General features: G+C 38.2%; 1 protein-coding gene across 3 annotated transcripts in view; it reads right to left on the minus strand.

Annotated features, from left to right (window-relative positions):
• ZDHHC15 (zinc finger DHHC-type palmitoyltransferase 15) overlaps window positions 1-14015 on the minus strand; it is a 414649-nt gene that overhangs the window by 237084 nt on the left and 163550 nt on the right. For all 3 annotated transcript variants that reach the window (XM_036304662.1, XM_036304664.1, XM_036304665.1), the window contains exon 4: window positions 6105-6225. In XM_036304662.1, the coding sequence (XP_036160555.1) occupies window positions 6105-6225 (121 nt within the window). The remainder of the gene's footprint in view (window positions 1-6104; window positions 6226-14015) is intronic.

Genomic DNA, 14015 nt, shown 5'->3' on the forward strand with positions numbered 1-14015 from the left:
AAAATATTGCAGTAGTGAAGGTCCTTCGGTTCTTCTATTCTTCAGTGTGGCTCGCCTTAGACCTGCCAGGTATTCAGGAGAGTGTTGAGTTTCCCTGCGATACACTGTTCCTCTGTGTTGTAAACCACAGACAGTCCTTATTTTAAAGCAAGCCGCATTTGTTTCCCAGACTGCCTTATTTTGTGTTTAGCAAAGAGTCAGTTTGTGGGTCAGCCTCTGGGTGGCAGTGTTCTGGGGTTGGCCTCTGAGGCTACAGGGCCTCTCTGTCCAGTGGGAGTTCACTGCCCAGAGCTGGCTGCGTAAGAGTTACCAGTGCTGTGTTGTTGCTGGGATTCTTTCAGCATATTTTTAAAATTTTATTTTCAATGAAATTTTATAGGGTGATATAGGTTAATGAGATTATATAGGTTTCAAGTATACATTTCTATGATACATGATCTGTATATTGCATTGTGTGCCCAACCCCAAAGTCATATGATCTTCTATCACCAGGTATTTGGCCCCCTTTACTCCCCACAACCTCCTTCCCTCTGGTAATGAGCATACTGTTCTCTGTGTCTCTGAATTTCAGTTATATCCCACATATGAATGAAATCATATGGTTCTTAGCTTTATTTGACTGACTTATTTCACTTAGTACAATATTCTCAACCTCCATCCATGTTGTCTCAAGTGGCAGTATTTTATATTTTCTTATGGATGAGAAATATTCCATGGCATATACGTACCACATCTTCTTTATCCAATCATCTATTGAAGGACACTTTAGTTGTTTCTGTGTCTTGGCCACCATGAATAATGCTGTAATGAACATATTTGGGTATATATCTTTGCGAATAAATGTTTTCAAATTTTGCGGGTAGGTACCCAGGAGAGGTTTGTTGGATCAAAAGGTAACTCCATTTTTACTTTTTGAGGAACCTCCATACTCTTTTCCATAGTGGCTGTACCAGTTAACATTTCCCTCAGCAGGGAATGAGGGTTCCTTTTCCTCCACTACTTCTCCAACACTTGTTATTAATTTCCTTATTGATAACAGGCATTCTAACCAGTGTGAGGTGGTATGTCATTGTAGTTTTGATTTGCAGTTCTATAATAGCTAACCAAGTTGAGCATCTTTTCACATATCCATTGGCCATTTGTCTTCTTGGGAGAAGTGTCTGTTCAGATCCTCTGTCCTTTTTTTTCCCCTCTATTTTTTTAAAATATACATTTGTATTATTGATAGTATTACAGATATCTCCCATTTTCTCCTCCTTTCACCTCCTTCTCCCAGCCCCTACCCACTCCCCTATGTCTTCACCACCTACTTCCCGTGTCCATGGGCTATGCATATAAGTATATAAGTTCTTTGGTTTATCACTTCTTACCCCCCCCTCCCCACCCCACATCGAGGTATGTCAGTCTGTTCCATGCCTCCCTGCTTCAGGTCTTATTTTGTTGGTAAATTCCTTTTGTTCATTAGATTCCACAAATAGGTGAGATCATGTGATATTTCTCTTTCTCAGTTTGACTTATTTCACATAGCATAATATTCTCCAGATCCATCCATGCTGTCCCAAAGGGTAAGAGATCCCTATTTTTCACAGCTGCATAGTATTCCATAGTGTAAATGTCCCACAGCTTTTTTATCCAATCATCTACTGATTGGAACTCGGGCTGTTTCCAATTCTTAGCTATTGAAAATAATGCTGCTATGAACATAGGAGGGCATATATTCTTTCTGATAGTGTTTTGGGGTTTTTAGGATATATTCCAAGAAGTGGGGTCACTGGGTCAAATGGAAATTACATTTTTAACTTTTAAAGGAAACTCCATACTGCTGTCCATAGTGGCTGCACCAATCTGCATTTCCACCAGCAGTGAACTTGTGCTCCCTTTTCTCCACATCCTGGCTAGCACTTGTTGTCTGTTGATTTTTCTGATGATAGACATTCTGACAGGTGTGAGGTGATATCTCATTGTCATTTTAATTTGCATCTCTCTGATGATCAGTGTCTTTGATCATTTTTTCATGTGTCTCTTGGCCATTAGTATGTCCTCTTTGGAGAAATGTCTAATCAGGTCTTCTGCCCATTTTTTAAATTGGGTTGCTTGTCTTCTTTTCGTTGAGTTGTATGAGTAATTTATATATTTGGCATATAAATCCCTTATCAGATGTATCATTGGCAAATACGTTTTCCCATTCAGTGGGTTCCCTTTTCAATTTGATGGTGGTTTCTTTTGCTGTGCAGAAGCTTTTTATTTTCATGTAGCCCCATTTGTTTATTTTCTCCTTAGTTTCCTTTGCCCTAGGAGATGTATCCATAAATATATTGTCACATGAGATGTATGAGATTTTACTGCTTATGTTTTCATCTAAGATTTTTATGGTTTCATGCCGTACATTTAAGTCTTTTACCTACCTTGAGTTTATTCTTGTGTATGGGACAAGTTGGTGGCCTCGTTTCATGTGTCTTTCCAGTTTTCCCAACACCATTTGTCTTTACTCCATTGTATGTTCTTGCCTCCTTTGTCAAATATTATTTGACCACAATGGTGTGGGTCAATTTCTGGGGTCTGTGTTCTGATCCATTGGTCTATATGCCTGTTCTTATGCCCCATACCAGGCTATTTTTGTTGTAATGGCTTTGTAGTATAGTTTGATATTTAGTATTGTGATCCCTTCTACTCATTCTTTTTTCTCAAGATAGCTGCAGCTATCTGGGGTCTTTTATGGTTCCATATACATTTTTGGAGTATTTGTTCTAACTCTGTGAAGTATGCCATTGGTATTTTAATAAGGATTGCTTTGAATCAGATTTCTTTGGGTAGTATAGACACTTTAATGATGTTAGTTCTTCCAATCTATTAACATGATATACACTATTTGTTTGTATCTTCCTCTATTTCTTTTTTGAATGTCCTTTAGTTTTCCAAGTACAAGTCTTTTAACTACTTTAAATTTATTCATTTTTTAATAGGATTGTATGTTTGGTGTTGAGTTGTATGAGTCCTTTATATAATTTGGATATTAAAGCCTTGTCAGAGCTGTTGTTTGCAAATATCTTCTCCCATTTGGTTGTTGCTTTTTTGTTTCATTGGCAATTTCCTTTGCTGTGCAGAAGCTTTTAGTTTGATACAGTCTCATTCATTTATTTTTCCTTTTATACCCCTTGCCTTTGGGGACAAATTCATAAACTATTTTCTAAGACCAAGGCTCATAAGTTTAATATGTACATTTTCTTCTATGTAATGTATTGTTTCTGATCTTATACTTAGGTTTTTGATCCATTTTGAATGAATTTTTGTACATGGCACAAACTCTACTCTAGTTTTATTCTTTTGCATGTGACTTTTCAATTTTCCCAGTACCATTTATTGAAGGGGCTTTCCTTTCTTCATTGTAGGTTTTTGATTCATTTGTCTAAAATTTATTTGTCCATATACATGTGGTTTTATTTCTGGGATCTCAATTCTATTCTTTGGTCTGTGTATCTATTTTACTACCAATACCATAGTTTTGTTTTTTTATTATGTTTATTCTGTAGTATAATTTTATGGCAGGTAGTGTGATACCTTCAGCTTTTTTCTTTTTTCTGAGGATTGCTTTGTCTCTTTACTTCCTTTTGTAGTTCCATATAAATCTGATGATTTTTTGTTCTATTTATTCTTAAAATGTCATTGAGATTTTAATGGGATTGTATAAAATCTGTATATTGCTTTGGGTAATATGGACATTTAGTTATGTTGATTTTTCTAATCCATGAACACAGAAAGTCTTTCCATTTCATTTTGTCTTTTTCCATCTCTTTTAATAATGCTTTGTATTTTTTCAGTAGATAAGTCCTTCACTTCCTTTGTATTTTATTTATTTATTTTGCAATTGCAAAAGGAATTCTTTTCCATATCTTTTACTGAAATGTCATTGCTAGTATATAGGAATGCAGGGGATTTTTGTACATTGAGTTTTGTATCCTGCTACTTTACAATATTTGTTTATTGTTTCTAATTTTTTTGGTGGAGTCTTTAGGGTTTTATATATAAAGAATCATGTCATCTGTCAAAGTGACACTTTTATTTCTTCATTCCTAATTTGGATGCCTTTTATTTCTTTCTCTAGCTTGATTTTTTAAATATATGGTTAATGTCACTGCCCACTGTAAGCCACCATCATCTTTCACATGAATGATTACAATAACTGCTGCCTATTTACTCATTCTTTCATTATTGTCCCTCCTCCACCCACAGTATATTTTCTACAAAAGAGCCAGTTGATCAGTTAAAATGAAAATCAGATCATATCACTTTATACTTAAAGCCTTCAATGGATTTTCAACACCCTTAGAAAAAAATCCGAACTCCTTACCATGGCCTGCATCATCTGGCCTTAGGCTACCTCTTCATTCTTAACTTGTGCCACTCTCCTACTACAATACTCCAGTTACACTGATTATCTGTCTTTTCTCCTATTAATGTAAGTTTGCTCCTGTCCCAGGGTATTTTGTATTTGCATTTGCTTTTTATCTTCAAGTCTCAGATCAAATGACATTTATTTAGAGAAGCCTGATATTACTCTCTATCACAGGGGCTGCAAAAAAAAGCTTCAAGGGTCCAGGAAATAGGGAATAGTGAGTGAAGCAGCTAGTTGGAGACTGTGGGAGAACCTGATAATCCATGCCCTATTTAAAGACATTTACTACTCAGCTTCAGCTAATTTCTGCATGCAGAAATGCAGATTGTTTGAGTTTTCAAGAGAAGCTAGAAATCTGGATTTTCACTTGGTAATATTTTAATTGTTAAAGATTAGTAACAAATGCAAAGTTTTAACAGACACAGAGATCAGACAAAATATAAACCTGAATCCAATACATCCAATATGCCTCTTCTTTGTAATCACTGCTTTATCACATAATTCTGTTTTCTACTATCTGAAACTGTATAATTTTGTGTCTGTCTTCTTTTCAGAAGATATTAGTATGCCTTAAGACTTTGCTTAAAAATTATAATCACCATATGACATTAATGCTCTAACAAAATTAACAGCAAGTCCTTAAAATAATCTAATACTCAGACCATATTAAAATTTCCCCCATTGTCATATAGAATCTTAATAAATATTTATTAAGTAAATGATAAATGAACATAAATAACTAAAGTACACTTCCTAAAGTTTTGAAACAGAATCTTTTTGTCAAAAGAGCCTTATTTTTCAAATTTGAAAAAGCAAACAATTAGTTCAGTTAGTATAATTCTAGTCATGCATATAAAAACTAACAGTAAAACTCCACAGTAGATATTTACCCAGGAAAAATGAAGGCATATTTCTCCACAAATACTTGTACAAGAATGTTCTCAGCAGGTTAACTCACAATATCTAAGCAGCAGAAACAACCCAAATGTGCATTAATGTGTAAATGGATAAATAAACTATGAAATATTCACACAATGAAATATTACTCAGCAATAAAATACACAGCAATGTAAGTCCCAAAGGCATTATGCTGAATACAATAAGGCAGACAAAATAGTAAATACGGTATATATTTATTTATATAAAAGTCTAGAGCAGATAAAACTAATATATGGAGGAAAAAATATCATAATAGTGGCTGTATTTAGTGAGAAGGAGCATGAAAGAACATTCTGGAGTATGGTAATATTTATAGAGATTTTGGTTACACGAGTGTGTACATTTGTGGAAATGCTGAATGGTACATTTATGATTTGTGCTTGTTTTTATATGTATATTTCATCCTCAAAAGAATTATAAAATATTTAATTTAAATATGTACTGATATCTGCTACTTACATTTAAATGCACCAAAAATAATTAAGCTTTATGAATGATGGATAGAGGAATGAGTTTGTGAACAGGTGTTTGATAAATCAATATAGTTCAATGTTAGTAGTGGACTGTAGTGGTGGGCATACAAATTTTTATTGTATAATTCTTCCATCTTGGATAAAATTTTGAAATTTTTTATAATAAAATGCTGAGAAAGATGCCATATTGTTTTTCAGAAGAGAAGAGAAAAAAAGGGGCTAGCCTAAGGATATATATGTCTTAGACTTTCTGAGACACTTGCTGATCTGCCTCTCTGGTTGACTTTGGATGAACTGACCTCCACTTCCAGTCCTTGTGTAAACTGGTAGCTTCTTGGCAATATCAACGAGGATCTGCTTTTGGACATCAGGTCTCTCTTCATTTTCATAGCGCTCCTTGTCTGTATAGGATAAATGAAACTGGAAGCAGAAGTGAGAAGCAAGTATTTATTTCCCAAGGTTCACAAAAAAATTAAAAACAACAATAGTCATTGAGAAGAAGAGATTTGTTACCTATCCTGAAGCTCACTTACCTATTTGGCATATAACTTTCTCTGGAGAATTATCTCAACTAGCTATCTGGCTTTTATCTCAATCTTTATAACTCTGCATGATAGGTCGTTTTGTTTTATAAGTAAAATAAAACTTATATTAAGTAACTTGAGCATTGTTACATGCACTCAACCAGTAAGTAGCAAAACTAAGCCCAAACCCAGTTCACCGTACTCCAAGACTTGTACCCTGTATACTACAATATGATATTACATTCTGATGTGTGATGTCTTACTGATAGGACCCTAATAACTATGAATAACTATGCTTATTATTAAGTTTTGAGTATTTTTCATAGGTGACACTTTTGTAGGATCTGGATGAGGCTGCTTGCGAGATTATCTGGATATTCTAATTTTGAAAATAAGTAGAAATTTGGATATTCTCACGATTTCAATAATTTGTACTCTGGTATGAAGCTTCTTGCCATGTCTGCACCATACCTTGCTAATCTTGCAAAAGATATTCCAACAATTTTCCAAAGTAACACAGACCTTAAAGCTTTCTTCTGTCTGGGCCAAAGTGTAGGTAAATGTGAAAAAAGAGAAGGACCTCTGTTCATATTTTCTGGGTTTAAGTCTCATATCTGCAACTTGATAGTTTAAAAAATTACTTTGGAAAATCAGACTCTGTCATTCTAAAGTTATCCAACAGTAAAACAGAGGCAATAATAACTATTTAACACACACAAAAATAAATGTGACTAAGCTTCAAAAAAATATGGTTTTCTCTGGCTGGAGAAAATTAAATATTTGTTATGAATTCTTTACAATAAATTTCAAAAAGTGGTATGCCAGGCCACAAAATATACAAAATTATAAGGCCTTTGATACATATTACCAAACTATCTTTTAGTTATTTAACAATTTACCTTCTAACTAGTATACCATTTTTATTGTCTTTTTTGTGATTTTTCTGAATTTCATACAAAAATCATTTATTACTTTAAATTGAAGAAAAAATAAATTATTGTTTTAATCTTTATTGTTCGGATTATTACAGATGTTCCTCTTTTTTCTCCCCCTAGCTCTCCTCCACCTGGTTCCCACCCCACTCCAGGCCTTCCCTCCACTCCCCCACTAACCTCGTCCATAGGTGTAAACTCTCTGTCCAATCTCTTCCCACACCCCCGACAACCCCTTCCCCCTGAAAATTGTCAGTCTGCTCCATTTCCATGCTCCTGATTCTATTACATTCACCAGTCTGTTCTGTTCATCAGGTTTTTTATTCATTTGATTTTTAGGTTCACTTGTTGATAGATATGTATTTGTTGTCACTTTGTTTTTCATATTTTTTTCTCTTTACCTTTTTCTTCTTCTTCCTATTCTTAGAGAATACCCTTCAGCATTTCATATAATACTGGTTTAGTGGTCATGAACTCCTTTAGCTTTTTCTTGTCTGTGAAGCTCTTTATCTGACCTTCAATTCTAAATGATAGCTTTGCTGGGTAGAGTAATCTTGGTTGTAGGTTCTTGGTATTCATCACTTTGAATATTTCTTGCCACTCCCTTCTGGCCTGCATAGTTTTTTGTTGAGAAATCAGCTGACATTCGTATGAGTACTCTCTTGTAAGTAACTAACTGTTTTTTTCTTGCTGCTTTTAAGATTCTCTCTTTGTCTTTTACCCTTGGCATTTTAATTATGATGTGTCTTGGTGTGGTCCTCTTTGGATTCCTCTTGTTTGGGGTTCTCTGCGATTCCTGGACTTGTAAGTCAATTTCTATCACCACGTAGGGAAAGTTTTCTGTCATTATTTCTTCAAATAGGTTTTCAATATCTTGCTCTCTCTCTTCTTCTGGCACCCCCATAATTCGGATGTTGGTACACTTGAAGTTGTCCCAGAGGCTCCTTACACTATCTTCATATTTTTGGATTCTTTTTGCTTTTTGCTTTTCCAGTTGGGTGTTTTGTGCTTCTTCATATTTCAAATCTTTGACTTGATTCTTGGGATCCTCTAGTCTGATGTTGGATCTCTGTATATTATTCTTTATTTCAGTCAGTGTATGCTTAATTATTGATTGGTTCTTTTTCATATCCTTAAGGGTCTCACTAAATTTCTTGGAGGTTTCTAGAAGATTCTTGAGTAACCTTATAACCGTGGTTTTGAACTCTATATCCAGTATTTTGCTTTCATCCATTTCTTTCATTTGTGACTTGTTTCATTGTCTCTTCATTTTGGCTGCTTCCCTGTGTTTGTTTCTATGTACTAGGTAGCTACTAAGTCTCCTTGAGTTGATAGAGTGGCCTTGTGTGGTAGGTGTCCTATAGGGCCCAGTGACTCAGCCTCCCCAGTAACCAGAGGTGAACACTCTTGATGCACATCTTTGTGGTCTGTTTGCACAGTCTCATTGTAGTTAACCCTTGATTCCTGTTGGTATCACTGGGAGGAATTGACCTCCAGGACAATTGGTGTGATGACCAGCTGCGTCTATATTGGAAGATCTATTGCACAGGAGACACCCTTATGGGGCAGGACTTGATTCAGTGGGGCTTTGGTGCTCACTGAGTCTTCCCCTTGAGTGTGTCGCTTATGGTTGTGAAGAGTTGTAAAATTGTATGGTCTCACTCTGACCACTGGGTACACTGGCTCTTGGATCTCCAAGGAGGTACAAGGTCAGCTACTGTCTGGGGTTGCCCAGCAGGAGAATCAGAGACAACTGCAGATTCCTCCTCTTTGTATGAGGTTTGGAAGTGCTCAGACGAGGCCCAGCTGTGAAGCAAGGCAGGCTGCTGCTGCCAGGACTTGAGCCTTCTTTTAGAAGCTCTGGGGCTCTCTGACCCACCTGCAATTTGACAGGTTTTAGGCAGAGAAAGGACAAGCTATTTATAGGCAAAAGCCAATGCGCACAGCTTGGGTGGGATTGTAAAGTGGGTGGGATGGGGTCTCTGGGAACCACCAGGGTGGAGCAAACAGCAATGGCTGCCAGTCAGCTCTGCATTGGAGAGGTCCCCGGGTCTCCACATTCCACACCCCCATGCAGGAACAATGATCACTGAGAGTACCTCTGAGAGAAAGCCGCTTTCGTGTTCCTATCCCGATGCCAGACAGTCCAGTTTCTCCCCATATGTGTCTGGGTCCCCCAGAGTCTCACCCAGAACTGGATTTCAGAGCAAGCAGAGCTTGTATCTCCCTCCTGATTAAAAGAGCAGCATATCCAGGTACCAGCACTTTCCGTGCTGCCACACCTCTTACCAGTCTTAATGTGCTTTCTTCACCTCTTCAGTTGTGGAACTTCCACTGAGCCAGCTTTCCCGTGGTTCTGGGTGGTAGTTGTTCTGCCTTTTTTTTTTTTTTTAAATGTGTCCTCATCCCCCCCATTAACCCCCAACCTCCCCCCCACACACAAACTCATGCTCCCATCCCCCCGTTGTCCATGTCCATTGGTTTGGCTTATATACATGTATACAAGTCCTTCGGTTGATCTCTTCCCCTTACCCCCGCCCTCCCCTACTTTCTTTCTGGGGATTGATAGCCTGATTGCTGTTTCTCAGTCTTTGGGTCTGTCCCTTTTCATCAGTCTATGTTGTTCTCTATAATCCACAAATGAGTGAGATCATGTGGTATTTATCTTTCTCTGACTGGCTTATTTCACTTAGCATAATGCTCTCCAGTTCCATCCATGCTGTTGCAAAAGGCAAGAGTTCCTTTTTTTTTACCGCAGCATAGTATTCCATTGTGTATATGTACCACAGTTTTCTAATCCACTCATCTGCTGATGGGCACTTAGGCTGTTTCCAAATCTTAGCTATGGTGAATTGTGCTGCTATGAACATAGGGGTGCATATATCCTTTCTGATTGGCGTTTCTGGTTTCTTGGGATATATTCCTAGTAGTGGGATCACTGGGTCAAATGGGAGTTCCATTTTTAGTCTTCTGAGGTAGCTCCATACTGTTCTCCACAGTGGCTGCACCAGCCTGCATTCCCACCAGCAGTGCAGAAGGGTTCCTTTTTCTCCACATCCTCTCCAACACTTGTTGTTTGTTGATTTGTTGATGATAGCCATTCTGACAGGTGTGAGATGATAACGCATTGTCGTTTTGATTTGCATCTCTCGTATAATTAGTGACTTTGAGCAGGTTTTCATATGTCTTTCGGCCTTCTGTATGTCCTCTTTCGAAAAGTGTCTATCTAAGTCCGTTGCCCATTTTTTTATTGGATTGTTTATCTTCCTTTTGTTAAGTTTCATGAGATCCCTGTAAATGTTGGAAATTAAACCCTTATCGGTGGTATCATTGGCAAATATGTTCTCCCATGTAGTGGGTCTTCTTGTTGTTTTGTTGATGGTTTCCTTTGCTGTGCAAAAGCTTTTTATTTTGATGTAGTCCCATTTGTTTATTTTCTCTTTAGTTTCCATTGCCCTAGGAGCATTATCAGAGAAGAAATTTCTTTGGCATATGTTTGCGATTTCGCTGCCTGTGGATTCCTCTAGTATTTTAATGGTTTCCCGTCTTACGTTTAAGTCTTTTATCCATTTTGAGTTTATTTTTGTGTATGGTGTGAGTTGGTGATCTAGTTTCATCCTTTGGCATGTATCTGTCCAATTTTCCCAACACCATTTATTGAAAAGACTGTCTTGACTCCATTGTATGCTCTTGCCTCCTTTGTCGAATATTAATTGGGCATAGTGGTTTGGGTCGATTTCTGGGGTCTCTATTCTATTCCATTGATCTATATGTCTGTTCTTGTGCCAGTACCAAGCTGTTTTAAGAACAGTGGCTTTGTAATACAATTTGATATCTGGTATTGAGATCCCACCTACTTTGTTCTTTCTCAGGATTGCTGCAGCTATTCGGGGTCTTTTTTTATTCCAGATGAATTTTTGGAACGTTCGTTCTAGATCTGTGAAATATGCTGTTGGTAATTTAATGGGGATTGCATTGAATCTATAAATTGCTTTGGGTAGTATGGACATTTTGATGATGTTGATTCTACCAATCCATGAACACGGTATATTCTTCCATCTGTTTATGTCTTCCTCTATCTCTTTTTTCAGTGTCCTGTAGTTTTCAGCATATAAGTCTTTTACCTCCTTAGTTAAGTTTATTCCTAGGTATTTTAATTTTTTTGGTGCAATGGTAAATGGGATTGCTTCTGTAGTTTCACTTTCTGTAAGTTCACTATTGGTGTAAAGAAATGCCATGGATTTCTTAGCATTAATTTTGTATCCTGCTACATTGCCGAATTCATTTATTAAGTCTAATAAGTTTTTGATGGAGTCTTTAGGGTTCTGTATGTACAGTATCATGTCATCTGCAAATAAGGACAGTTTTACTTCTTCTTTTCCAATCTGGATGCCTTTTATTTCTTCTTCGTGTCTGATCGCAATGGCTAGTACTTCCAGTACTATGTTGTGTTCTGCCTTTTAATTGTAATTTTGATGTGGTTGTGAGAGGCAGCAAGTATATGCCGCCATCTTGGTTTCTCCAAAATAAATTATTTTTAATGGTAAAAAAAGTTTTGTTGGCCCAGCTGGTGTTGCTCAGTAGTTGAGCATCAATCTATGAACCAGGAGGTAATGATTTGATTCCTGGTCAGGGCACATGCCCAGGGTGCTGGCTGGATCCCCAGGAGGGGTGTGCGGAAGGCAGCTGATCAATGATTGTCCCTCTTCATTGACATTTCTATTTCTCTTTCCCTCTCCCTTCCCCTTTTAAATCAATAAAATATTTTTAAAAAGTAAAAGAAAAGTTCTAGATAATAACAAGTTATTAAAAGTCTCTTTTTTGATATTCATGATAGCAGGAGAATAGGTGGAAGTGATACTCACCTTCTACCCAGACACAACTGGAATTACAACTTAAATATACAATAATCAGCCTGAATTACCAACCAAGACAGGGTAAACAGAAGTCTTATAACCAAGGATTTACAGAAGAAATCATTTAGAAACTGCTCCAAAGAGAAAGGCTAGGGCCAGTGACAGGCAGTATCTGATATTGATCTGCAACACAGTCCCTCCCAAGAGTCCCCAGAACCAACAGACCAAGTAGACACCTTCAGATAACATCAGAGCAGGATCTAATAAGCTTCACAAGCAGCATATTCAAAAGAAGATGTGGGCAGGTACCAAAGCTGGATGAGGGGAATTCCACTTCATGTGATAAGCACCTACACTGCAGTCGGTACACAGTGGTCAGAGTTGATCCTCACAGTCAGTGAGACTGAGGGTCAGACTTATGCATAAACAGGCCAATAGCAATCAAGACTCAACTACAGCAGGAGGGCTCACATAAACTACACAAGGGATATTACTGCAGCATACAGCTCCAGTGATCAAGGAGACTGCTCCACTGGATCCCACAAGACACAAAGTACATAAGGCCAACCAACTAAGACAGGGAGACAGAACAGATCTACCAAATACATAGAAACAACCAAAAACTAGCAGCCAAAATGAGGAGAAAAGCATACATGCTCTAAATCAGCGGTTCTCAACCTATGGGTAGCGACCCCTTTGGCAGTCGAACGACCCTTTCACAGGGGTCGCCTAAGACCATCCTGCATATCAGATATTTACATTACGATTCATAACAGTAGCAACATTACAGTTATGAAGTAGCAACGAAAATAATTTTATGGTTGGGTCACAACATGAGGAACTGTATTTAAAGGGCCAGAAGGTTGAGAACCACTGCTCTAGATGAAAGAATAGGAGAAATCTCCAGAAAAAAAAAAGCTAAATGAAATGCAGCACAGCAATTTATCAGACATTGATTTCAAAGTAATGGTTATAAGGATGCTCAAGGAACATGGTGAGAACTACAAGGAACTTAACAAGAACTACAACAACATGTAATAGGACATAGAAACCATTAAAAAGAACCAGTCAGAAATGAAGAATGTAATTTCATAAATGAGAAAAATACTAAAAGAAAGTGGGAGAAAATGGTGGCTGAATAGGCAGAAGTGTTGTGCACTTCCTGCTGGGGCCAGGCCAGAAAAGCAACTAAATCAGAGAACATCAACCGTGAATTAACAAATTAGACACAGTTGAAGAGACAATTTTCTATAAGAAATGGCAGAGGATGCCTAGAGAACACCACTTGCCAGCCATAAGCCACATGGAACCACCACTATGTCCCAGCAGTGAGTGGCACAGTACCTCCCAGCAGGCTCCCAGACATATGAGGTGAGCACTTGCCAGCATGATCTCCTGAACCAGGCCTCCTCACCAGCCTACTGGGACCCAGTGTCCTGGATATGGCTCCAGGATCCTGCAGTGAATGCAAGCCAGTGGGAAACTCGTGCTCCACCCCCACCCTTGGCCCCAGAAATGTGCTGGCTAGTTCAACCCAGAGCCACCAAGCACCCACTCCTCCCTGAGCCCTAGGACCTGCTGCTGGGGCAACCCAGAGTAACCCAGTGTGTGCTTCACTCTGGGCCACAGAAGAGCACAGATTGTGTGACTCAAAGCAACCTGCCCATACTCCACCCCAGACCTGGGAGGGGAGACCCAGAGCAATGCAGCAAGTGCTTCACTCAGGGCCACAGAAGAGCTCTGACTCTACCCCATGCTCCTAGGACAGTCTTCCACCCCTAGAAGAACCCAGTGCATGCCTCACTCCAGGCCACCGGAGAGCACAGACTATGTGATCCACAGTAATCCACCCCTGCTTGACATGGGGGAGGGGCAAACTGGAACAACCTAGTGTGCAC

This window comes from Myotis myotis, unplaced genomic scaffold (assembly GCF_014108235.1).
Source record: "Myotis myotis isolate mMyoMyo1 unplaced genomic scaffold, mMyoMyo1.p scaffold_m19_p_4, whole genome shotgun sequence".
NCBI lineage: Eukaryota > Metazoa > Chordata > Mammalia > Chiroptera > Vespertilionidae > Myotis > Myotis myotis.